A 27,113-nucleotide genomic window follows, 5' to 3' on the forward strand; every position below is an offset into this window, starting at 1 on the left:
TAATGGTTCACGGGCCCAGACTGAAAACACTTGAACTAAACTCCCTCCAAAAGCTTTGGGCTAGAGAAGGTTAAAGAAAACGAATCCCAGTGCCAGTGTTAAAAGTCACCCGTTTCTGTGACCCATCAGATTCACTCCTGTGGTCAAGGTCCTGATCGCAAATGCTAGCCTCAGGAATGGTCCAGCTCCAAGGTCTGATTCTTTGCCTGATTAGATGATCTGCAATCTGGGCGAAGGGATGGCAAGAGCCTGAGAAAAGTGAAGCTGACTCTGTTTCTACCTCCATATGCAAAGGGAAACATGAACGCACATCTCCAAACTAACTGCAGAATAACTCTCCGATGCCCCCAAAGCACACCTTTCCCAGAGCACTCACCACCACCACCCCCGGAGGGCCAGGTGATTGATCCCAAACCACTTACATCTTTAAGAGCTAGTGGACTAGCAGGTTTGTAAGCCTGGCAAGAGATGACACTAGACGTCACGGAGAGAAGAAGCATTACGGCCAGACAGCAAACTGCTTGGAGCAAACTGTTTTGGATCCAGACACAGCTGCAGATGCCTTGCTCCCATGGCTGCCACTGCACACGGCCAAGGTGGGTACAGCACCTTGACCAGCCATGCTCAATGTGGCTACTCAAATGTTTGTGGAAGGAGGTAAGGAGAGAGCAAGGGTGGGGGGACTGAAGAGTGATGTGGTCCAGGAATCCAGGGAGGCCTGTTCTCATTTAATTTTGTTCTCCCTAGCTCCTTTCTGCAAGGAAAAGGAAGTATTCGACAGACCTAAGCTGGTTAAAACAACATATGCATGTAATTCTCACCACCATACAGATGAGGCAATGAAAGCCCAGAGAGGTTAAGTAACTTGGATCAGGTCACACAGCATGTGGGAGTGGGAGAAAGGGGCTGAGAATCCAGTTCTGCGATTCCCAGAGACGTGTCCTAACCACTTTAACACATTACTGCCCGCAGCACGGTTGCTGCTTGGACCTCCTACCTCATTCTCTCTTCCATACACACATGGGGTACTCAACCTGCTCCAGAAGCCTGAGCCTCGTCCAGTCTTCCATCTTTGAGAGAAAGGAGACCCTGCCATCTGGCCAGAGAGGAAGGCCCCCAAACCCAGCACAGAGATACTGTGGAAGGACCACAGGTCTCTCTCCCTGTACACAGGGGCTACGGCTTACAAACTCAGCCTCCTTGGCTCCCCCATCCACTCTCAATGGCTCTAGCTCCTTGTTTGGAGGAATGCACAGAAAAACAAATTTCAAATTGCAAGCAGGAGTCAGGAGACATCAGAAACCTATCTCAGGGACGCCCTCTAGCGTGCCTACAGGGTGCGTGCGACACAGCACCCGGGCACCGTTCCCTAGACTAGGTGCCCAGACCCGCACTTCCATTGGGGCATCAGATGAGCGGTGGGAGGGGACAGCTGCCGCATCTGCCACTCAGAGCCAGATCCCAAGGCCACCTCACCAATCCCAAGGCCAACATCTGCTGCAGGATGAGAGGCAGTCTCTGCTCTCAAGACTGTCCAGCCCACACCGACCCCACCCATTCCTTATACAGCAGGCAGAGGGAAAAGAGAAGCAAACAGAGGGTGAAAGTGTGGAGATGGTACAGATGGGTTAAGAGAGCACTGCAGTGTGGGGAAGAGACAGAGGAAGAAGACAGAGAGGATAAGGGAGGGGGCGGCTGAGAAGAGTCAGGATAAAGGTAAAGGAAAACCAAGGCAAAGCTATGGAGAAAGACAGGCACACGGGTCGGCCCAGACACAGCTACGGGTCACCGCCCCCGCCTACCAGGCTTCCAGGCACACAGAGGCGAGGAGTGTGCTCAGGAGGGCCCAGCCTCCCTCCCCTCCCCCGAGGTCCTCATTCTCGCACCGTTTCCCTCCACTCTGACACAGCCCCTGGATGCTCCGGAGTGGTGGGCTTGGGGGGAGGAGGGGAGAGAAAAGTGAACCAAAGGCAGAACTTGCCAAGCGAAGCCACTTACGCACAGTGCGGCCGGCAGCATTTCCATCCTACCTTTGCTGTCGCCATATCAGCCGGCTCCATGATCTCGGCTTGGCCTAAGGAGCAGCGGTACCATCCAGAGAGAAAAGGCAGAGTCACAAAGGTCCACCCAGAAAGAACCAACCACCCCTCTGGAAGATCGGGGAAAATGAGAGACCTATTTCTAAGCTTTGGCCCCAGGACCTCCTCTGCTGGGGGGGCAGAGCAAAGGGCCTCGGGGTCCCCAGCAAGTCAGGGGCCTGCTTGTGTTCCCACAGATGCCCACATCAGGCTGAGTCAGGGGGTGTCTCCCCTTGCCTGGTATGTCTTCCCAGGAGGCAAGTGCGGGTCTCGCCAGGGCTCCCCCTGCTGGGGGAGAGCGCACAGAGGTGGAGGCCCTGCCCTCCCATCACCGGGCCAAGTGGTACCCACGGGTCAGAGAGAAGGGAGCTTGTGGGAGGAGGCCGGCTGGCAGGCGCTGAGCAAGTGCTGGGGGGAGCGGGAGGGGAGGAGGCCAGGGGTCGGTGCGGAGGCAGGTGTGAGAACCTCAAGAAGAAGGTACAGGCACTCAGATGGAAGCAGAAGGTGCTGTGCAAGGACGTGCCGGAGCCACAAAGCCAGAGCCCGCCAGGCAAGGCCGAGAACGCAGAGGGAGAGGAATGCGCCCGGTGAAGCCACTCACCTTGCAATAACATTCAGACTGACTGAGGCCTACACAGGAGCCAGAGCGGGCGGTTCACACCCCCCCACTCCACTCCCAGAGACTCACAGCCTCTGTCTAAAGGTACATGAGAGCAGCCGGCAGCCCGGCTGGATCTGCAGAGGCCCCTGGCTCTCTCGGAGCAGCCTGATTGGAGGAGCAGGATGACTTCATCCGGCCCCATTCATCACTCTAGGTTTCCTGCCCAGCAGGGACAGGCCGCTCTGTTGCAGTGACTACCGCTCCCTCTGTGGCCCATTTTACTCGGGCGGCCTGGGATAGGCTGTGGCAGTCGGGGGCGGCCAGGGAGAGGGGTCAGAGTATGCCGGGCCCTGGGAGAAGGCGGGAACAGTCTGCTCACATTTCTAGGGAAGTGCAGAACCTCTACTTAAAGCACAGCGCATACATCCATTCCTCCGTGAGCCTGCCAGCGCCAGCACCAGCAAGAATGCAAAAGAGTGACTCCCCTCCTTGAAAACAGCAAGGAAACCAGGTTGTGTGCTCTGGTGGACCACCGGTCTTCCTGTCAATGTTCAATCAGACACATTCGAATCTTTCGATATTTCTCCCAATCACTGGGAACAACCTATGGCCAAGCAGGTCGATATCCTCGGGCATCCCTAAGTACCTCCTTCCATCAGTTCTCCTTGTCAGCTCTCCTAACGTGCTAACCTGGGCTTGCTGTTAAGGACATGCATTCCTTCAAGCCCATGATTTCAGACCCACAAAAAGTTGCAGGTGGATGAGACCTTAAAGCTTCGGCTCCTTTTTACAGAGAAGGAAACCAAGGTCCGGCAAAAAGCAAAAGGGTCAAAGAAAGGTCTCCCAGCACTTGTTCCCCAATTCCACACAGATTTTCCCTCAGAGATGGTGAGCTCCTGAGAGAAATGATGCCCTCACTTCCCCCGTACCTTCTGATCCCCACCCATTTCCAATCCAGCTCCCAGAGCACAGAAACCCCAGCAAAGCAAGGGTTAAAGGGAGAGATTAAAATATAAGGGAATAAAAAAAGACGGCAGGGACCGCGAGGTCTCATCCACTACCACCTGCACTGGCCCTCATTCTTTCGATTACCTGCTTCTGTTCAAGCCTGACTTCACAACGAACCCATGCAGTCAGATAACCAACACACCAAGCAAAGAGTTTTCCAAAAGAATGACGCCATCAACAATTCTACCAGTTTATTTTACCAGCGTCCTAGGGTCTGGCAGGAACAATAATAGTAGCAACTCCCATTGGTACAGGGCTCCATAATTTACCTGTTTTCAAATCCATTACCTCATTTGATACTCACAGGCATCCACTGAGGTAAGTATTGTCTCCCCCATTTCACAGATAATGAAACTGAGATTCCGAGACTTGAAGGGACTTGCCCAAACGTCACAGAGACAGCACAGCAGAGCTGGGACTCAAACCCATGTTCACTGACTCCAAATCCCCTTCAACTAAATGTCATACTATCAAATTTCCCACCCCTCAAGCTGCCCCCAACTCCGGCTCCCCGTGACTATAGACTAAAAGAACATAAAACCTCAATGAATTTAAAATTTCCCTTTGGCACCCCCTTTTTGTGGAAGATGGCAAATTAGAAAATACACTATCAAACACTAGGAAAAAAAAAATCTTAGGCCTGCCTAGAGGTTACTGTATACATTTAGCAAATCTCCCGTGTCTGTCTGATGGAAACTGCTTTTAAAAAGAATCACCAAAGATTCATTCATGATCGCTTTATTTAAGCAGAAAAGTGGACCAAGACACCTGACCAAATTGGTCAACCATCAAGATTGAAATGAAGGAGGAAAAAAAGATGTGTATCCTGGTTCCTGGAGGTACATTATTTTCCAGCCATCATAAACACCGAATGTATCACTTCTCCCTTCCCTTTCCCATCTTAACTCTATCAGCCAAGGGCCGCCAAGTTCCATAAACCTAGATGAAAAAGGACGAGGATGAGAGTAACAGAAAATCATTTAGGCCCAGGGATTGTTTTTCATTAACTCATTGCCTGGTTTCTATAAGCCCTAAACTGTGGTCACAGATACAGCCAACCTGAAGTGGGTAAGAGGCTTTGCTAGTACCCCAGTGCCGATATTCCACCATAAGCCCACAAAAATAACAAAGGTGTAGGGCCGTGCCAGACCCGCACATGTCAGCTCTACTCAGAGGCCTGGAATGTGCCTTCTGGCTATCGCTGTGGCCTTCAGTCCTCTCTGTTCCTGGGCTGACAGTCAAATGTACAAACAGATGGAGAGCAGAAGGCTAGTACCCATGAATGAGGATGTTCTGTTTCATCAGATTCACACAGAAATCAGACCCACGTTAACGGGACTCCACCCAGTCTCCCAAACAAGCAAACACATTCACCTACTCAGTTCTTAAAGGCATCCAGCTGTCACACAGCCCTGGACGGTGAACGCGGAGGACGGCATTTAGAAGACCTGCTCCGCCAGAAGCATCCATGTCTATTTTACAAAGCAATTCATATGTCCTGAACTCAAAGCAGCACAGAGAGTGCTATTAGCTATAGAACAGACAGCCTAGAAGATGGGGCAGGGGGGGAGGTCGGGGACAGTACTAAGCTTTAATGGGAAAGAAGAGGAGGACTATGTCCCAGAGTCCAAAGATAACTCCAGGAAGAAAGACGGAAAAGAGAATGACACTGAAGGAAAAAAGGAAAGAAAAGCTAATGCAGGGTATCTAAGTAGCCATCGAAGCTGCACCTCTGCTACTTCCCAGCAAGAAACGGATCTAGATGATTCCTCATAGGATAAATCACTCCTCTATTCCATGCATTTGCCTTCTGAACTAGAGACCAGAAGCTCTCTCTTCTACAACTGCTATAATCTCCTTCCATTTTGCCTACCATTTAGTGAAAAGACAGACAGACAGGCAGGCAGGCAGAGAAAGGGTGGGGGGGCGGGGGGGAGCCCCTTTATGACATCATCATACCATTTTCTCTCCAGGGCAATTATTCGTACGAATTACTTTACCCTACGTATTACATTCTAACTCCTTAATCACTATACTTAGGTATAAAGTTAAGAAAGTGGGGGAAAAAAAGCAACCCAGATGCTTGAAAAGAGGCTAGAGTGACTACGGGCTGGGGCCAGTCAAGCTGTCGTGGGGAGTCCAGGCACCCAGTTCCCGGAGGACGGCTCAGAGGCTGACGCTGCACCTTTAGGAAGTCCTTCCTCTGGCAGCTATGGGTGGGAAGCGCTGCCAGGAAAGCAGGCAAGGCTGTTTCAAAGTCTGGTGGGATCAGCCTTGCCTGCTGCACTGTGGCGTGTGCGGCTCTCTAAGGGGCAGTGGGATGGCCTCATCTGCACTGCTTATAAAATGTGCAGCCCGATCACTCTGCCCGTCCTGAGACCACAAACACAGATCAGGTGCCTTTTTGCTAAAAAGGTGAAATCCCTTCTCTCTAGAGCCCGACTGATGCCTGTAAACTGAAAAGACAGGGATGAAGCAGGGTCGTCTCCCAGCACGACAGACCTTGAGAGGTCACTTGATGTCTTCTCTCCCCGAACACAGAAAATGGCTGTTTCTTTTGAGAGGAGAGACAGAAAAAGAAAGAGGGAGGCCGGGTGAAAGTGAACAGGGGCAGAGTGTGTGAGTTCCCACGATCCTGCCCTGTGACTGCGCGAGTCTGAGGGGTTGGAAGGTGCCGTCTCCTCTCTCCTGCTTGTTGACCATCAACCCTTCAGAGGCAGTTGATCCTGATGGAGAGCCTGCCTCTCAAGTCATCCTGCTTAGGTCTGATTTCTGACTCAACTACCCACCGCCTGTGTAACCTTGGGCATGTTACTTGGCCTCTCTGTGCCCCCATTTCCTCATCTGTAAGACAGGGGATGCTATTCCTCAGCTCATCAGCGCCTATGAGGATTAAATGTGATAACATACGGAAAGGGCCTAGAATTGTGTCTGGCACACAGTAAGTACTACTTAAACATTGAGCTTTTTTTTTTTTCTTTAATTCAGTGGTTCACCTCCTGTCTTCCCTCATCCATGTGACCTCTCCCCCCAGAGCATGAAATTTTAAGACCCCGTTGATGACAGTAGAGGTAGACTGGACAGAAAACAAACCCACTTGCTTTTTTCAGGTGAATAAAGGCGTCAGAACAGCAGGGTGAGAGCGTCATTATAACAAGGAAAAGGCAGAAAAGGAATCAGGGAAAGACCAAGGGGAGACACTTCCAGGTAATGCTGAAGGGTAGTGGACACTGTGGGGGCATGTAGGGGAGTTTTGGGGGAAAAAGCCATCAAAGAACAATGAAAGAGTCCAAATGAAAATAAGAAGGGAAAGAAAGATGCACAAAGAAAATCAGGAAACTGATTAAGTTGGAAGTGGGAGGAGAAAGGAGACCAGGCAATTACAAACTCAAAGTGGAAATTTCCATGACAGCGTTTGACCGAAGCGTCTGAGAGGAGCTGTGGCTGGAGAGAAACAGCCAAGCACAAGGGAAACTAGGGAGATGGCAGCTAACCCTGCAAGGTTCAAGTCTGACTTGGTCTCACACAGCTGAACTGCTCTCTGGTGATGTAAAGTGTGGGAGGGCTGGGGTGGAGGAGCTTCTGACAGTCAGGTCAAGGAGAGAAGGAGATTCAGGTTCTAGGAGGAAAGGAAACAGCCAGGGGCCGGTCACCTCCAGGAGTGCACCCTCTGCTGGCCGGAAGGGACAGTTTCAGGCTGCCCGCCTCCCCCACTGGCACCCCTAGGGAAGCCCATAGCTCAGGCCAGACTTGGAGGTCTCTGCCTCGGTTCACACTGTAGCTCCTCAGGGGAAACCCACCTCCCTCAGCCGCTAGCACTTCCTGGGACCTCGCAAGCAACAGGACTATCAGTGATAGCGCCTGGACATCATCCTCTAGAACTGGACAGGGCAGTATTGCATAGTGCTTAAAGCCTAGAGTCAAATTACCTGGGTTCCAATTCCAGCCCATCATTTAGCAGCTGTGTGCTCTTATGCAAGTTACAACACCTCTCTAAGCCTCAGTTTTCTTGTCTATAAAATGGAGGCAATAGTTATACTACTGGATAGGAAAATGGGGAAATTTAAACAAGAGCACAGTGACTGACACATAATAGGCACATTCAACAAATGTTAACTAAAATAATGTCGCCTTTATGATTACTATCTGAAGGGTACTCAGGGGGCTGGGAACAATGGGAACTCTCCGAGTTCCCCCAAACCTCCAAGCCATCTGCACCTGGCGCCAATGCAAAGCTGGCACTGGTCTGGTTACACAACTCCTGCTCTGACCACGCCCCCTCCCCACCCCCCGCCCAGTCACACCACCTCCAGCCAGCAGCTGGTCCCTGAACTAGACTTCCACATGAGAGATTTGTGCAAGTGCTTCAAAAATGGAAAGGCTCATAAATGCCTCAGGTGGATAATCCTCCCACTCCCTGCCCTGGAGGTTTACTCCTATGTCTGTACCAATTTTCACAAAAGACCTACAGCCGGGGCGGCAGAGGATGTCAGAGACTTTCGCATCGGGGTCAGGGTGAGAACAGATGAGAAGCCACAGGATTAACTGAGCAGGGGGTCAGCAGGAAGGGGAGCGCGGAGAAAGCCAATCACACTGCCTGACCTTTTTACGGTACATGGTAAACGGGAGCCACACACGTTTCCACTGTACAACCAAAGACTCTACTGCAGACGGAGGTGGGCGCTGGTGGAAGAGCCGGTGCGGGAGAGGTGGGGACCGTCTGAATGCCACTGGGACATCACTGGACGCTGGACTCGGGACCCGCTAGTGACTACTGTTGAAACTGAGCGAAAAACAAGATAAGGTGACAGACAGAGGTCACAGACCCCTGGGCAGTCCAGCGAGCAGCAGCAGCCTTGGGCGGGGCGGGGCTGGGAGCTGTAGGGGCGCTGTTGAGGAGTGTTTCACTCCCCCGTTGCTCTTCTCTGCAGCTGCCAGACCAGGCGCGTGGGAGAGGTAAGGGAGAAGCTGAGGGGAAGTCTCCAAGTGACCTCCTCTGCGTCCCAGGTTTCTCCCAGAGGACTGGGAACGAAGTTGAAAGATGCAGACACAGATGTGCACCAATTCCTGGGCCAGGGGCTGGGGAGGAGATGGGAGCCGGCAGCACACGAGGGCAAACGTGGAGGGGAATGCTTCCAGAGCCTACCACCCTCTCCAGACTGTCCTCAGCTTGTCTTCTGAAGGTCACTGGCTCCAATGTATCCTTGGAGCTGCCACTGCAGCGCTTACATCCAGAAAACAAACAGACCATGAAGCTATGGAAGCTCGTGGGGTGGGAAAGAAAAGAATGACCAAGGAACATGCTATTTAAATGTCCAAGGAAGAACTCATGGGTCCCAGAGGAATCTGAGCAGAGGGTCTAAGAAGAACATACAAACCTGTTTGCACAGCAACGCCAACCAGCAATTCTTCCTTTGCACTGGCAGTTCCCTTCCCCCACCCAGTGTCCTCTCTTCCTACTAGATGGGAGCTGTCCTGCCAGGCAGACACCCCTGCCCTCCACAACTGAAGAAGTGGAGTCCAGGCCACTCCCTTAGCCTCTGCCTGCTGACTCACGGCCGATCTCATTACTGAGGGATCAGATGACCACTCCCTCCTCTCCTGGCAAAGCCACCACCAGCAGGGGGTGCTGGCGAGCCAAGAGGGGAGGTGAATTTTTGCAGGTCCTGCAGATGCCTACAGGGGCTTCAGCTGGTACCTGCAGAGAGGTGAGAGGAACAATTGCTCTGTTCTGCAGTTTAGACATAACAGTGAAACCGAAAGAAAGAAAGCTTCGGAAAGAGATACTGTCAAACAAAGAGGTGTACCGGAACTTTTGTACATATAAAATCCTAAGGCACTTCTCAAAATGAACAAGGCATAGGAAACATACTCCAAAAAGATTAAAAAAGAAAAAACCTATTTGGCCTTCAGGCACATTTAACTGCATCATTCAGAATCACTGGAGTCTATCCTCTCCCTGTTTGTTTCCTGTTCTGTCTGGTTTTGAAGCTTTCCGAGAGATAATCTTCATTAATAGACTGGCTCATACACCTCCACATCTGGAGCTTCAATTCTAGGAAGCTGGTAAAGACAGACCCATCAGATATAAGGAAAAGCAGAAGGTCCCGCACTGGATCCCCACATGTACCCTTTCTCAACGGTAAGTCCTAAAGCACTGAAAATAAAAACTTGAGCTCTGGAGTCAAATCTCAGCTCTGCCACATTACAAGGAAAGGCAATGGACTTTGCCTTATCTAGAAAATGGGTAGAGTAGTAACTTCCCTTCCTGGGTCGCTAATATGATAAAATAAGAACAGCATATGAAAAGCACAGCATCGAGCACAGAACAAGCTCTCAAAATAGAAGCTATTCTTAGTAATAACAAATAATGCCTCAGAACTGATATTGTGCCCACAAACTAAGCACACAGACATTCTGTGCTGTCTCGCATTCGCTCTTCTCGTTTGTAGATTTGCAGTAGTTTCTTATAATTATCGATTTCTTTACTGAAAAAGACCCCAATTAATTTCCTTAGTCAATTTCCCATTATGGAAGTTACTCATAGAGAGGCAGAAAACCACTTGACATAGATAGTGAAGAAGAAATTCATCAATTAGGAAGGAGTAGAGAGTGTCTGGCCCCTTAAATTCCTTCTTAAGGGCTCCTTCTGTAGATCTCTGTTCTGTACCCTATTTACAAGGACAACTGATGTAAACTCAGCCAGAAGCGAATCCACCCGTTGTTTAAGATGCCAGGAAAAGGAAATATGGAAAATAGTTGTTTCACTTCCAGAGGGAAAGGAGTTGAGCAGGTGAAATTGTCCACTTTGTGGAGCCCAAAGCAAGCCTAAGGCATGGAGCCAAACTAATAAACTAAGAGTTTCTAAAGTCCAACCACGAATTCTACTTACTAACTCACCCACCACGCTCACCCAAAGAACAACAAGGGGAACATCTGTGTTTATGTATGGGCGGGGGTGGGGTTCTCAGACTGCCTCCGCTTCCTGGCTGAGGACCATTTTGAACCAGGGTTGCAATGGGTTTCTCTGCATCTCAATGGAAGAGTTGTCCCTTTGGATTAAGGAGGACTGGCAAAGAGAGGGAGGGAGCCCCAAGCAGTTAACTGCTTGTGGCTCCCCTGCCTGAGGATAAGAAGAAAAGAGGCACTGAGCAACCTGAAAAGTGATGATAAGATGAAATGATTAACTACACAGCCCAACCCACCCACCTTTCTCCTTACTGCACAACGGTGATTCTTGGGCTATGCAGAACGTAAGGGAAAAACAGAAGCCATGCACTGACACCAGCATCCCAAGCTGGGTAAAAAGGCACCGAGGGTCTTCCAGAGGTTCCCTAAAACTGATGTCACAAGCCAGGACTGGGACAGCTAGGCTCTCCCTGGCCCAGGCCTATTAAATTGGGTGCTTGATACCAGCTAGGAGGTTTCAGGCTACGAAGTGTGTTTCTCAAACACCACCGACATGGAAATCACTTGGGGTATGTGTTATCTGTGCAAATTCCTAGAGGCTCAGCATCAGAGAGAGGGGCCCAGAAATGTGCATGCTGAATTAGTTCTGCAATGATCCTGACACCCGTTAAAAGGTCGAGGACCCCTGCCTTAGAACCCTGGTCTCCCAGGCTGGCTGCTCATTATCAAGGGGATATGAACACTTACTCATGCAGTGCAGGAAGAAAATACTAGAACTTATATTTATACTTCTTTTTAGCTCATCCTTTAAAAATGTCTACTTAATTATATAATATACAAAATACTTCATACAGTAGTGCACACATACAACTTACATAAATACGTTTACACGTGACATTGGTGGTACCGCTCAAAAAATGTTTACTGATGGGGATTTGCAACCAAGCTGGAGTACCAACTTCTGGTACAACGATTGCTTCAAAGCCAGGAGTGGCCTCTGTAAATACCTGCTCTGAGCGTACATTATTCCTCAGTGACCAGTTAAGAAGAGAACCCAGGGTTTTGGGCCTCCGACTGCATCTCAGCCCTCGTCTAAGAGAGAGGAAAGAATGCAGTGCAGTGCAGAGCAAGCCTGCGGGCGGAGTCTGGGCCTGAGCCCCGAGCTGTCACCCACTCACATTCCTTCTTCACCCTGGCTGGTAGGAGGATACTATTTCTCCCAGTAGGAAGTGGAGACGCTGGGGAACGAAATTTACCGTCTATCCTGTCAGTCGCCCCAATCTAAATCCCAACTATGGCATCCGCAGAGAGAGAGTGGTTTGCTGAGCTATAATTAATAACCTCGCTTTCTCAGGCAGAAAGGGAGAAATGCTGGAGTAGGAGAAACGCAGAGCAGGTGACGGTTACACCTGCAGACAGTTCTGCTGACAGCAACAGAAGCAGCCGGAGCGAAGCTACAAACTGGGAACTCGGGCGGGAGGGGAAGGCAGAAGCACCTTGCCCCCCGAAGTCAGAGCTTAGCCCAGACCTAAAATAAGTTCTCCTCTACTATCCAAACGCCTGTGTGCTGTCCGCCACAAGACCGCACCATCCCCTAAGCACACGTGTATGTGAATCAGAAAAAGGGGCACACAGATCAAACCATTTCCAGGACCATGAAACTGTCACAACGGTTAATAGATGCATTCATTAGGGCTATAGCGGCCCTCCTTCTGGGCCATAGTCACAGAATCCTATGATCATAGAACCTTAGAGCTAGCAAAGCCTTACACACGTATTCATGGAACAGATATTTACTGAGCACCTACCATGTGTCAGGCTCCGTGCTGAGTGCTGGGTACACACTAGCAAATAAAACAAAGGCGGTCCCTGCTCTCATGGAGTTTAGGACGAGCGGGGGAGACCGACAACAACCAAGTCAACAAATAAATACAATTATGACATCATTAGTGCTAAGACGGAAAGGAAGCTGGTGGGGAGTGAGGACCGGAGTTGCTGTGACTGGCTTTCCCGGGTGACTGAGGAGTCATCAAACGCCACCTCTCCTGGACTCACTCTAACCAAATCTCCAACTACGGTTCTCTGAGAATTTACCTTCCACTCACCTCCCAGGTGTAGCCCGAGCCAACAGTTTGCTGACAGTAACTCTAACAGAAGCTACCATTTACTGTGCGTCAGACACAGTGCCAAGTGTTTTTCCCCTTTTTTCTCATTTTGATCCCCCCAACCTCCACAAAGTAGGTACAATTATCTCCACTTTCAAAGAAGGAAGCAGGCTCGGAGAAGATAAAACGTTGTGAAAGCACCACAGCCAGTAAGTGGCAGAGCCAGGATTTAACCTGAGGTCATCCCTTCACCTTCAAAGCAGGGTCCCGAGTCCCACGTGACCACTGCACAGATTCCTGTCCCTGACGCCAGCACCACAGGATCAGAGACTCTCTGGTGCTGCCATGCCCTGCTGGGGGCCGGCTGCAGGGCCACAGCGCTGGGTAGTCGGGGCCCAAGGAGCCACCTCCTAAGGGTGCGGACTGGGTTTCTGTTCCCCACCCTCTCAACCTCTGCCTGACAGCACCCTGGGGAGAGAACCCTGGTCAACAACGGCTGCACACCTGTGGGCGTCTGTGCCTGGGCGTGTGTGCGTGTGAGAGAATCGTGATCGTCACCAACCACCTTCGAGCCCCTACTACCTCTGAGATCCACGGAGCCTCTCACTGCCTTTCTTCTTCCTGTTCTCCCCTCACCCCATGTGTCCCATCTGTCCTCTTCCTCACTGCTGCTTCTCTTCAAAACAAGACAAAACTGCCCGTAAGTTTACATGCACCTCTCTCTCCGATGCCTGCCAGCCCCTGAATTTAACTCTGATCCTAGAGGTTGCAACCTCCTTCTCCTCCAGAAAACCTCCTCCCCTCTGCTTGTCACAAAGGCCAAGGCACAGCGTGTCTGGCAAGGAAACACCACCCCACGATTCTGCCAGGTTCAGGGCCCACATTAGGGAAAAGAGCCCCACACCTGGTTTATGCCCAGATCTCCCCGGCAGCTGCTCAAGCAAAGTCCCAAATGAGTGGATATGAGATGTGAACACACAAAGGCAATACCCCCAAAGGTCCCTATCCATAGGTCGCTATCACTGGAAGGGAATTAACACCCACAAAGACACCAGAGAACCCTAAGCCAGGCAGAACACACCATTCTCTTCAGCACCTTTCTCTTGGGACCTCCAAGTTTTTTACCAACTGAAGTAATTTACCATCAGAGAGGAAAAGAGTGCCCCCTGGTATGAAGAACCCAGAGAGCCCAGGAAGCTCCTTGGAGACGACTCGGCGAGGCCCAGTCAAGCGCGCCATCCACTGGGGAGCGCGCAGCCTCGTTCACTGCCCCACCCCTTCCCCTTTACCTTCAGCCTCTGGCAATAGAGCACGCTCCCTCTTGGGGGCCTGTCACTAGCAAGGAACTGCAATGTCCCCAAACGGGGGAGACACCCCAAAGCACTCCCATCTCCGTGAGCAGCCCCGGGTCATCCCAAACCAGCCAAGGGCCAAGTCCTCGTGCCCTGATCTCCAGGGCCCCCGGCCACCTACTTGGCTCGTAGAAAGGACAGCTTCTTCCTCAGGGAGGAGACATGGTGATGGCAGGCCTGCTTCACAGCTGTGCTGCAAGAGACCGTCGGGGAGCGCAGGTTCTGGACCATGCTGGGCTCACGGGGGGGCCTGCCACATGGCCACAGGGACCTGGGGGGCCGGAGGCTCACTCTGGGGCTGCTGGCAGGGCAGCTCCTTCAGCTGTCGACCTGGCCCCTGCACCTGAGCTCTCCCTGCCCTAGCGTTCACACAGAACACAGGCCGGTGGAGGGCCCGGCCTCAGGCTCCGTGTTCCAGGGATGCCCCCTGCCTGCGACCCGGGCTCTGCACAGAGCCCTCCCCCATCCTCCCGCATCTGGCCACGCGCTCTGGGCACTCAGTCTCCTCTCCTCCTTTGTCCTCAGACAGGGAGGATGGAGCTGTACCTGCATGTGATGTCAGCTGCTGGAAGGAGGGGAGGGCCACGGGCACTGCTCCCTGAGGGTTTGCTACTCCTGGCTCCTTCCTCCCGGTGAGGGAGCTGACCTGAGCCATCACCTCAGGGTCCACGGGGCCACGGGGAATTTGGCGGCCAGGCAGGTAGACGGGGCTAGAGTGCCCTGGAAATATGCAACTTGGGGACAATTTCTGGGACAGAATTGAAAACATCTTTCCTTCTAGTGGGAAGCTATCTATTCCGGTGGCCAGACCTAAGTTGGAAGGAGTGGGCCTGCTTCCTGGCCTTGCTCCAACTCCGGGGGTTCAAATTCCATTGCCTTGGTTTCTGTGTTTATTCATTCATAAATTCCACACACATCTGCTGCTGAGCACTTACTCTGTGCCTGATATAAGAGATACAGTTTCTGTTCTCCAGGGTTTCATGGGCTAGTGGGGAGATGGATAAGTAAACAAAAGAGTGCACAGCATGGGGCAAGTGTCCGGCAGAATTAACCACAGCCCGCTACTACACCTAGAAAATAGACGTGATGAAACTTAAACTTGCCTTCCCTACCTTATCTGGGAGAAATGAGGGTGCGTTCCAGTAAGACATGTAAGACGTGAACGTCTTTTGAGCTAGTCAGAGAAGAGGTGATACAAAAAATCCCCAGGGCTTCCCTGGTGGCGCAGTGGTTGAGAGTCCGACTGCCGATGCAGGGGACACGGGTTCGTGCCCCGGTCCGGGAGGATCCCACATGCCGTGGAGCGGCTGGGCCCGTGAGCCATGGCTGCTGAGCCTGCGCGTCTGGAGCCTGTGCTCCGCAACGGGAGAGGCCACAACAGTGAGAGGCCTGTGTACCGCAAAAAAAAAAACAAACAAAGAAATCTCCAAATTAATGACGCCCCAGCCTCACAGTACTCCCATTCACCTTCCTTGATCTTCGGAGATGATCCTTTTTCCTATCACACAGAGAAAATAGATGCTGCTGCTATTAACTTCCTCACTGTCCTACCACATCACCTGTGAGCGCACCTGCACTCACATCCACTATTCTCTCCTATTCAAGGCTAATCTGTTCACCTGTGATCTAGGTCCAGCTTTTCTTGCCTCCTCCAAACCCCTGTTTCCTTATCTTTCAGCAGAGACACTCCCCAGCAGGGCAAGATGGAATCCCAGGACCAACTCTGGAGACCTCCCTTCTCTCTTACACCCTTCGTCTGGTGCATCACCATGTTGTGGGCATTTTATCCCCAACATGTATCTGGAATCCATCTACTTTTTTTTTTTTTTCCCCACAACCAGCATCCCAGGTCCAAGCTACCAATACTCAGTCCTTTGCCTGGACTATTGTAACAGCCCCCCAACTGCCCCAGCTGATCCTCTGCATCCTTTCTCCGAGTTGCAACCTTTACAGAATGCAAATCTGACCCTGTCAGCTCCCTTCTGAAGACTTCCAATGAAAATTAAAAATTAAAAAAAATAAAGACTTCCAATGACTTCCTAGTGCTCTGAGCATAAAGACTCAAGTCCTTGTTGTGGCCAACCAAGCTCCTCTCATCTTATCTCATCTCATCTGTCTCGTCTCACTGCTTCCCTCCCATCTCAGGCTCATCCTTCTGGCCTTAGATCAACCACCATGCTCTCATACCACCCCCACTTCAGTCCAGGCCCAATTTATTTGATACACTCCCTCATGGCACCATGTTCCCCTCCTTCAATACACACATCCGAGTTTGTATTTTCTTTGTTATACACTCAGTTATGTTAACACTGTCTCCTCAACAAGACTGGGAACTTGATGAGTAGAACACATAGTACATAACTGATAAGTGTTCATTGAGTGAATGAATGAATGATGTCCTTTTTAAAATTCTCATCCCTGACCTACCGGTTTCTACTTGAGGTTAAAAATGTACTGTCTCCCTATATTAAAATAAACATTCTCCCCAAACACCCCTACGTACCATCTGTATTTCTCTTCTTCCCAAGCAAATGTCTAGAATGAATTCCCCACGTTCAGACTCTCCTTCCTCCCCTCATATATTCTCTTCTAAAACTGCTCTATGGTTATCAACGACCTCCTAATTACCACTGCAGAAGATCTTTTTAGTTCTTACCTATCTCTACCCTCTTTGTGTCTTCTTCCTTGCTTCTACGATATTTCTGTCCCCTAGTTCTCCTAGCTTCAGTGGGCAATCTTTTGCAAACTCCTCCTTCCCTTATCTTCTGCTTAAACTCTGCTCATTCTAAGACTCTTGGCCTCAACTATATTCTCATTTCCAAACAAGAAGTTTTAGTCCTGTCTCCTGAGCTTCAAACAGGTGCGGCCAACGACATAGTGTATCTCTCCACCTGCACACTCCATGCTCAAACTCCACACATCTAAATGAAACTCACTACCACCCCTGCTCCTCAAATCTTCCCGCTTTACCCAGTATTTTAGTAACAATAGCATTATTATTAATAACAATAATAGCAAGCACATATATAATGCTAGCCATGTGCCAGGCACCATTCCTGTTCTAATCATCACACATATACACATTCAATATTCTCAACAACCCTATGAAGTAGGACCTATTATTATACCCATTTTATAGATGAGGAGAGTGAGATACAGAGAAGTCCTCTTTTCTATTCTTCTACCATAATTCAGAAATGTGCCCATCTGGCCTCACCTTAAATGTCACCACATCAGTAACAAGCCGTCCCTCCCACCCAAATCACAGTAGTCCCAAAAAGCCTTGGTCCACCACCTCCCCTTTCCTCATCTTCTCTAGAGCACTTATTACTACTTGACGTTTTCTTGTTTATTATCTATCTTCCCTCACTAGAAAGTAAGCACCGTGAAAGGAGAAACAATGGTTATCTTGTTTATAGCTGTAGCCACCAATGCCCAGAAGAGTAGCTAGTGTACAGTATGTGCTCAATAAATCCCTTATTCAATGAGGGAACGAATGGGTGGACAATTGCCACAGTATCCCTCCTCGTCTATCCGCTTCCAGTGTTTGTTCCTTGAATCCATCTCTCACACTAGGATGAAAAGGATTTTTCTCACAAGAATATCTGGGAGAGACTTGGGTACCCCTTCCTCCAAATCCTTCACTCACTTCCCCCATCTATGAATACGGGTCACTCTACCATGGCAGGATGTGACATGATCAGGCACCTGCTTACCTGTACAAAGACGATTTCCAGCCGCTCGCTAGCTACCCCCGCTCCTGGGACATCCGCGGCAGCAGTACTGAAGTATTTGCCGTTCCTGAACATGCCTTGCTTTCTCACGCCCCCATGCTTATGTACATCTTGTTCCCTCGCCTGGGAATGCTGTCCATGTGACGGACTCCTACTCACCTTGCAGCTCTCAGCTGACGCACAGCCCTCTCCCCCTCTCTGTGGAGTCTTTCTGGATACCACTGCCCTCTCCCTCCCTCCTCCCCAATCCTCTCCCCAAGCACAGTACATGCATTACTTGGGCAAATTTCTTAACTCCACTGAGCCTCAGTTTCCTAAACTCTAATATGAAGATAATAATAGCATCTATTTGATAGGGCTGTTGAGAGGTTTTATTTAAAAGTCTATGCAAGATTCACTGCACAGATTAGGTGCATTAGTAAACAAATTCTTTAGTTCTACTACGACGAAATTCTATTAGACAAAATTCCATCTGTCAATTATCACACTACATTATACTTGCTCACTTATAGGTATGTCTCACCATAAGACAAGAAGGCTCTTGAGGGCAAATACCATGCCTTAATCTGTTTGTCCTTAGGGTCAATATCTGATATTTTGCAGATGATCAATATTCTACACATTCTTTCTGTCTCTGCTTCTTCAAGGACAGAACACAGATCTGCTAAGACAGTGAGAGTAAAAACTCATGATAGCCCAAAACCATCAGAGTACCAGCAGCCACCACACTAAGCACCTACTAAGTACCAGGCATTCTACACATGTTATCTCATGTACTCTTTACAAGAAAAGACTTTTGCAAATGAGGAAACTAAGGTTCAGTAAAGCTGAGGAAAATGCTTTTATTTATTTATTTTTATTTTTATTTTTTTTGGTGGTACGCAGGCCTCTCATCGCTGCGACCTCTCCCGTTGCGGAGCACAGGCTCCGGACGCGCAGGCTCAGCGGCCATGGCTCACGGGCCCAGCCGCTCCACGGCATGTGGGATCTTCCCAGACCGGGGCACGAACCCGTGTCCCCTGCATGAGCAGGCGGACTCTCAACCACTGCGCCACCAGGGAAGCCCTGGCAGGCAGATTCTTAACCACTGAGCCACCAGGGAAGTCCTGTGGGCTGTTTTTAGACTACAGTAGAGTAGCTATTTGTCTCTAAATATTATATCCATTCTGAACCTTGTACGAGAAAAAAGAAAAATCAGTGTTTTATTTAACCAGTTGAAAGTTGTCTCGTACTAAAGGGTTATAATTTTGATCTTTAAAACAGAAGAAATCGGGACTTCCCTGGTGGCGCAGTGATTGAGAATCCGCCTGCCAATGCAGGGGACGCATCGATCCCTGGTCCGGGAACATCCCACATGCTGCGGAGCAACTAAGCCCGTGCGCGACAACTACTGAGCCTGTGCTCTAGAGCCCGCGAGCCACAACTACTGAGCCCACGTGCCACAACTACCAAAGTCCGCACGCCTAGAGCCCGAGCTCCGCAATGAGAGAAACCACCACAATGAGAAGCCGGCGCACCACAACTAGAGAAAGCCCCCGTGCAGCAATGGAGACCCAATGCAGCCAAAAATAAAATAAATACAATAAGTAAATTCTTTTAAAAAACAAAACCAAAAACAAACCAGAGGAAATCAAACTTTTTTTTTTTTTTTTTTGCCTGCTCTATGAAACGATCCTTCATTCTGTAATTGACCACATGGTTTGGAGAATTAGGAGGAGCCACAGAAAAGGGTCCATATTACCCATTTCATACTTGACCATTTTCAACCCTGCTCTACCTGCTTCCCAGGGGAGGGGCAAAGAGTAAATGAGATGATCTGTTTGTCCAGGAAGGCCTGGCCAGTGTGGGGAATGCCGCTGTAACCAGCAGGGTGTGCTGTCCATCAGACTGGGCCCAGAGCAGAGGGCACAAACCAGATTCCCCACCACCGCAGAAAAATCTCCACAGGGTTCAGATCTCACACTTGCTCTAGGTCAGGATATCACAGAGTAATATCCAAAACGCCCCAGAGAGTCTCTTAATTGGGTGGAAACATGTTAGAGGAAGGATTAGGTGCAGGGTGTAAAGGGTTGTGCTGAGCTGGGGCTGAGTGACTAATTAGCACTCTGGGGACTTGCTCTCTCCAGGACCCACTGGCTGAGAAGGGAAGAAAGAATTCATTCAGAAAGGCCATGGTGAACACACATCCGTCCTGAGTTTCGAGGGGAGGGGTCCACAGGGACCACCACAAGAAGCATCCTTCTGATCCCAGCCCTCTCTGTTTCCCATACTGCCCAAGGTGAGCTAGTGCAAAACTGTATCCAACATCCACCATGAAGAGTTCAGGGGCTGTCGGTGGGCCAGGGAGAAGAAAGGACCAGGGAAGACATTTAGAGGATTTTTCTGGGCAGAGGTTTGGAAGGGAGACCCTTCATAACATTTCACTTGGTTGGGGCAGTGGGCAGAGAAGGAGCTAGAATATAATTTTTATCAGCATACAATCCCAAATACTGAACAAAAAGGCAGGGCTCTCTCCAGTTAGCAAGCAGCCTTGGGAAAAACGCATTGCAGAGTATGTACAATTTGGCACTTATTCATCTCTCCCAGGAATGCCCTAAGCAGCAGGGATAAAGCAGAGGGAACCGAGGAGCTGCCAATCATACAGCAGATAGACGAGGAGCAGCTGAAGGTATGATGATCAGAAATGGACGGAACGCTTCCAGAGATGTCTGGCGCACAAGCACGGGGAAGGGAGTTCTGCTGGGGAACTCTACGGACCCTTGCAATTTTGAGAGTACGGTTGTCGAAATCCAGACAGCACTGAAAAGAGAGCGAAGGCCACTCTAGAGACTGAGGGCACTGCCATCGGATCATAACTGATGAAAGCATCCTTACAAGAGTGATTAATCTTTGCCCCTTGGAGGCCCCGTGCCTCCGCCTAAATTGATGAGCTGAACTGTTCATTTTGGTTAGTAACAAGCACAAAACTGAGAACTAGGGCAGGACTCATAAAACTTCATAAATATAAAGGGAAGGTCCCACTCTCCTGCCCAGGATGAAATCCTTTTCATGACATACCATCTAGCTTTTGCCTGAACACTTGTATGGAGGAGATAAGTTCATTATTTTACAAGGCCTGTTCCATTGCAGTACAGCTCTCGTCATGGAAAAGTTCTTTCTTATCCTGAGCTGAAATCCTTCTCGCTGTAACTCCTACCCCTTTAGTTCTATTTCTTAGGCTTTCAGATATTTAAAGAGTGCTGCTATAGTCATTCTAAACCTTCTCTTTTCCAGGCTAAACCCCTTTCCTTCAACCAATCCTTATAATGACATAGCTATCATCTTGATCGTTCTTTTCTGAACTCTAATTTATCAATATCCATTTCCAAAGAACGGAGAATAATACATCCGATATGGTCAAACTAGTACAGACTACAGTGAAACCTTTTTTTTTTTTTTTAAATCCATGCTCCATCCTTCCAGTAATGAATTCAGACTTTTAAAGATCATTTGGTACTTGCTTCCTATTACTGGCTCATATTTGGCTGGTTAAAAAGTAACCCTTAAGCTCTTTTCCACATGAAATCCTGTCAAGTTAGGCTCCCCATGGTAACCCTACACTTAAGAAACTATTCTAATATACATGTATAAATATATAATAGCACATTTCCTTTTTAAAAATACCCCGTGCTGTTTCCACCTACTGTTCTATTGGAAATAATATGAAGTCTTGGTTCTATCATCCTTGGTGTTCTCTCTACTCCCTCTCACCTGAGCAGCCACCATAAGTTTGATAAATGAGGTAAAAGTACCTTCTGCATTTTCATCCGGTTTCTTGATAAAAATGATAAACAGAGCTAGACCAAAAGCAGAGCCCTGTGGCATGCCTGCTGAGACCCCCTTTCCGTTAAGGTCAGTACGGGTCCACCTTCGCTGGGCAGAGAAGTTTAACTTGCTGCAACAGACCGCTCCCTCTGTCTGCCATTCAGAGGCGCTACATGCAGCAGATGCCACCTGGGGCCCACAGCCTGAGTGTTTAGCCAGTCCCACCTCAGAGCCTCAAACAAGCATCCAGGAGCCTCCGTATCCTCAGGGCCCCCTGTACACCCCACCTCATTCTCCGTTAACCTCTGACACCTACCATCCACTCCAATCCTGGAGTTCTGCTGTCATCTTGCAAACAGATAGTGATACCGAGCAGGACCCTGTGGGGTTCCTGGGCACAAAAGCCTTGTGTGCCCCCCACTTCTTGATTACAGGAAATAGGCTTCATTCAGCCTCCATGACCTTCCCTGAGTCCCAGCGGGCAGGTTCAAACAGTTGCTAATCAGGGAAGGGAGGGGATACGGAGGAGACAGGAGAGGAAAAGTCAAGAAACAATAGGGCAGCCTTGGGGGCAGGGTTCTGGATCCCCCTCCAGGGATACACACAACAATATCCTTGAGCTGTTTTGCAGATACTGAAACCCCAACCAGGTGGGAGAAATTAACAGGTTGATGATGCTGACTCCCACGTGCCCCCCGGCCCAGGTGGAGGACGGAAGGATGATGTCGACCCTCCTCAGGTCAATCAACTAACGTTTGAACTCTGTCAACCTCTGTCCCAATTCCATGCTGAATTCTCCTCGGCTCAAGCCCCTTCATGAATACGCATGAATACCCATAGCTTAAAACTTCCCCAGTTTTGCTGTAGGGGGAAACACTGCCTTGGGGTAACTCCTTCCTTCTTCCGATCTTTGGCTTGGTTGTATCTTCTGGTTGACACCCACCAAGAGGCGAACCCACCTTTCAGGTACCACTCTGATGACACACACGCATCCCCGGCCACGCCGTTTTCCTCGGGCACAAAATACCCTTTCCCCTCTCACTCCACACCGTACCCAACCTTTAGAGTGTGCCTCAGGTGCCAAGTCCACTCTGACATCTTCCCAACGGACTTGGTTTCCACACACTGACTTCTCCCCCTGCTGAACACCAAAAGCCTTTCGAATCGGTCCCCTCTACTCGGGTCGAGGGGGAGCATCCTCTTTCTAATCTGTGTTTGAGCACAGAGGTCTGGCGGGCCCCTATTTCTCTGCAGTTTCCCACAGTTCTCGCTCGCGGCAGAAGCACTACCTTCCTCCAACATTTTCCCCACCCCCTGTAATCGCTGCTCCCATCCTCTCCCTCCTCATGGGATCTTACCTTTCTTCCCGCACCCGAGGACTCAGGAACCTGCTAGAGTCATCGTCATGGCTGCTCTGCTGGCTGCTGAGAAAAGACAGGATGTGAACCGTTAACGCTCGGCTTCTTTCACAACCCTGGGGGAGAGCATCTAGACTTCAGCTCAATGGAGAAACGGGGTTACAACATCTTAAAGGGAGACGTTCCCCGGGTAAGTTTACACAGAGGGTATACTGCCAGATGGTGGAACTGAGACACACATTTGGTGAAAACCCCACCCATCACACCTAAAGCACAAGAGGAAGATCCTGACCTATCACCTTTCTCTTCCCAGGCCACACAGTCTCTGTGAGTGAATGCCTCTGGCATTCTCTGTACCAGGGCCTCTAGATCTGTAGGACAGGATAATAATCCCATTCTTCCACCTCCCCTCAGACATTCAAGGTGATGCCTTGCAGTCTTGAGGGCAGGAAGGGGAGGGGTGCGAGCAGGAGGGAATTCCAGCAGGAGAAAGACTTGAGACTTGATGGCGTCTGGGGCCACCCGGCCTGCTTCCCCGCCTCCAGGGAAGGCTGCAGAGGGTGAGGACCAAAGAGGGATTAGAAGGTGGAGTCCTTCCACTCCTTAAAGCCCTGTAGGCAGGAAGATTATAGAGCTTCAACTCACAAGAGTTCTTGAAGTGCTTCCTTTAAATGACTGTGGAATTCAACAGTCATTCATCCTACTCAAGAGAAAGAAAAGCTGTTCAGACACCTTATGACACTAATTGAACATAAAAGGTGGTGAACAAATAATTTTTATTAATTGCTAATTATTAAGTACTCCAGGTTTCTAATCAAGAGTCTGGAGCCCCCGTGGGCTAAGAATGGTGTTTGCTTTTTTAAATGGCTGGGAATAAACATTTTTTTAATGATAATAATATTTCATGACATGTGAAAAATATATGAAATTCAAAATTATGTCATAAATAAAGATTTACTGAAACACAGCCACACCCGTACATTTACCTACCAACCAGGGCTGCTTTTTTGCTACAATGGCAGAGCTGTGCAGTTAAGGCAGAACTGAATAAGTGCAGTAGTGAGGCCATTAGACCCACAAAGCCTAAATATTTACTGTATGGCCCCTTACAGAAAAAGTTAGCAAACCCCTGTTTGGCATAGATTCCATTAATAATAAATTCCTATTACCATAAATGTCACTATAACCCAGGCCCAGTACAACCAAACTTGTTCCCTTGTTCTGGTGGATTGTTCACAGCCATAAAAAGCACTGCTCTCTACAGAGTACACTCCTTAGACTAGATCCCCAGAAGATGGCAAACTGTCAACAATCTTGTAGGGTAAGTGCCTGCCCCAGTGACTGTACACTCGCCACCAAAGAAGCATGTGATTTTACAACCATGCTCTCATGTTCTGATTTTTCAGCAAGAAGTAAATGAACTTAGAAGCAATTTACATCAAATTTTCAAATACACAAACATGCACCTACACACACATGCACACACACACGCCAGAAATCAGAACAGCACCACACACAAAGCTTCCAGTTGCTTGGCAGAACCCAGTGCGTACACAATCCTGTGTTCTTTCTTTTACTCTACACAAAGCACTTTTTTTTTGCCGCTCATTCCCTGTGGAGAACATGTGGCTACTCATCATTCCCTCTTTGCAAGGTCTCATAGACTTGCCTTTTAAAAACTCCTTATAACAAAATTATACTGCTGTGTTGCTAACCCATGGGGTTTCTTACATTGGGACTGACCTGTCATATGTACCAAGCAACCTCTTCTATACAACTTGGAATAGGTGTTAAGACTACAGTAGGCAACCCACAGATGACTGGAACTCAAATTCCACAGCAGACTCAGCTCCAGAGGCAAGCATCAAGAGAGAAAAACCAAAATAACAATAATAATAATAATTTAAAAAGAAAAAAAAAAGAGAGAGAGGAATACCAGTCTACACCGTTGGCAGTACATGTGAGGAGAAGTAGGAGGGAGGGCTGTCTGGAACCCAGTGTTTTACACTAACACCTAAAGGGGCTCAACCAACCCAATGACCACAATCAGCATTACGGCCTCTTCACTGAAGAGATCAAACGGGACTCCATTTAAGCTATCTATAATGGGGCTGTGCTTCCTTCTCATCCTACCCTCACTCCGGCAATCAAAGCTTAAAGTAAAGCTAATAGAGGGGCTCCCCGAACTAAATGAGAAGTACCAGAGTTTCAGAAAAATAATTCTGAACTGATTTTAGCAAGTTATCTCACTAGATGGCACTGCTGACTTCCAAACCAGAACCTGAACGAGGCCAAGCCATCCAGCTTCTAAAACCAAAACTAGAACCAACTTTCTGGCGCCCCCTTCTGGCCTTCCCATTGCTTAGAAAACCGTTCAGAGGATAGAGATGAAAGTTAACAATGGATCACCTTCAAACGATTTATTGGTTTTAAATAACTAAGAAATATCAACGTGCATGCATTCAACAAGTATTTCTCCAATGCCCTCTATGTGTAGATATGTCAAAAGGCAGCATCCAAGTTAAGTCAAGACTTTGGAATACGCTGCCTCAGGTTACATCCAACTTCCTCCACTTCCTACTTAACACAACCCTGAGCAAATTATTAGTCATTTTCCTTACCTACAAAATGGAGATAGATGTTACGATAGTTCTTACTGTTGTAAGGATTAAAGAATGTAAAGCTGTTGTAAGAATTAAAGAATGAACATATGTGAAGTATGGAGAATAATGCTTGGCACATACTAACTGTTGTACAAATGCTATTATTACGTGCAAGTTATCGTTTTGTGGGTCATGGAAAATAAAGCCATGAATCAGACAGGGATCCTGCTCTCAAGGTATTTACAATCTGGAAAGTAAGAGTCAATATAAACTATAATTTTAAACTACATTTAAAAGTAGAAAATGATAACTCTTAGAAGTAAATATTAAAAGCTACAGAAACATAGACCAGAGAAAGATCGCTTCCTTCTGGGGCTGGTAAAAGAAGACCATCTCAACAGCAAGGGTTTTTTGCTGACGCTTGAAATTTGAACAGATTCAGGATGAGCAGAACTGAGGAGAGGGCTTTTTTTTAAATTTATTTGGCCACTCCGCGTGGCTTGTGGGATTTTAGTTTCCCAACCAGGGACTGAACCCGGGCCCCCGGCAGTGAGAGCGCAGAGTCCTAACCACTGGACCGGCAGGGAATCCTGAAAGGGCATTCTGGTTCAGCTCGGCTCACCAAACATTTACCACATACCAGGCACTGTGCTAGAAGGCTGGGACGTAAGGAGCCCCAGTCTAGGAGGCACAAGTGTTCCCTGAGCACTGTGATGCAGCAACACGGGAAGGATGAAGGGGCGCAGGTCGCAGACCCTTCTGCTGGGGGATTTCAGGCAACATACTGGAGAGGAGAACGTGGAACAGGAGGTACTGCGGGTAACTCCACAGCAGCAACAGCTGCAGCACGCATGGGATCCTTCCTCCTCTAGACACCCCCCTGCCTCCCCACCCCCTAAAGGAGCCTGGTCCTCTCTCCTCCCATTTTCAGAACTTTTTTTCCCACCGTCTTTAAAGGTGAGATAGACACCCACCACTACCACTCCACCCAACCCCATGAAATGATCGTTGCTGAGCAGAGATTCAGACACGGCCTGGCTCTCTCGCAAAACTCTCAGTTCCTCTCTTATACGAGCCTTTTCAAACAGTACAGACCACCTGGACGCTGGGCAGCTCACCCTGCTCCCTAAATGAATCTACCGGTCTTCTGAGGTCATGCAGAAGAGCCATTACCACGGTAGGGTGCTTGCAGAGGGCTGTGGAAGGCCAGAAGGTCAAGGGCCACGTCCACAACCGCTCCATTTCAGTCAAGGCCTTGGAGGGACAGGTGGCCAGTGCGGGCTCTACAGCTTAAGGAAGTTGAGAAGAACTTGAAGGAAGTCCGGCAGAGGGCGCTCACGGATGAAAACGTCTCTTAGAAAGTCTGAAAAGAAACTCCAAACACCGATTTGGAATGACTTAGCCTGGGCACCAGATGACTGAAGTCAGCTTAACACTGCAAGGAAGGGAATTTGTATAAGCAACCGTTTGCCTTTCCCCCAAAAGAGCTAGAAAACGCATGAGGATGAATAAAATCCCTCCTGCTGTAAATTCCACCTGCTGCTAAAAACCACTGTAGAAA

General features: G+C 49.1%; 1 protein-coding gene across 6 annotated transcripts in view; it reads right to left on the reverse strand.

Moving 5' to 3' along the window:
- Positions 1-27,113, reverse strand: part of GRAMD1B (GRAM domain containing 1B) — a gene marked incomplete at both ends in the record, with an annotated part of 165,837 nt that overhangs the window by 107,589 nt on the left and 31,135 nt on the right. For 4 of the 6 annotated variants that reach the window (XM_079708313.1, XM_079708312.1, XM_079708309.1 and 1 more), the window contains one exon: positions 22,950-23,015. In XM_079708313.1, the coding sequence (XP_079564439.1) occupies positions 22,950-23,015 (66 nt within the window). Of the gene's footprint in view, positions 1-22,949; positions 23,052-27,113 lie in introns of those variants that run through there. The other 2 variants (XM_079708310.1, XM_079708315.1) reach the window with 2 other exon arrangements.

The sequence above is a fragment of the Hyperoodon ampullatus genome (genome assembly GCF_949752795.1).
Source record: "Hyperoodon ampullatus genome assembly, chromosome: 7".
NCBI lineage: Eukaryota > Metazoa > Chordata > Mammalia > Artiodactyla > Ziphiidae > Hyperoodon > Hyperoodon ampullatus.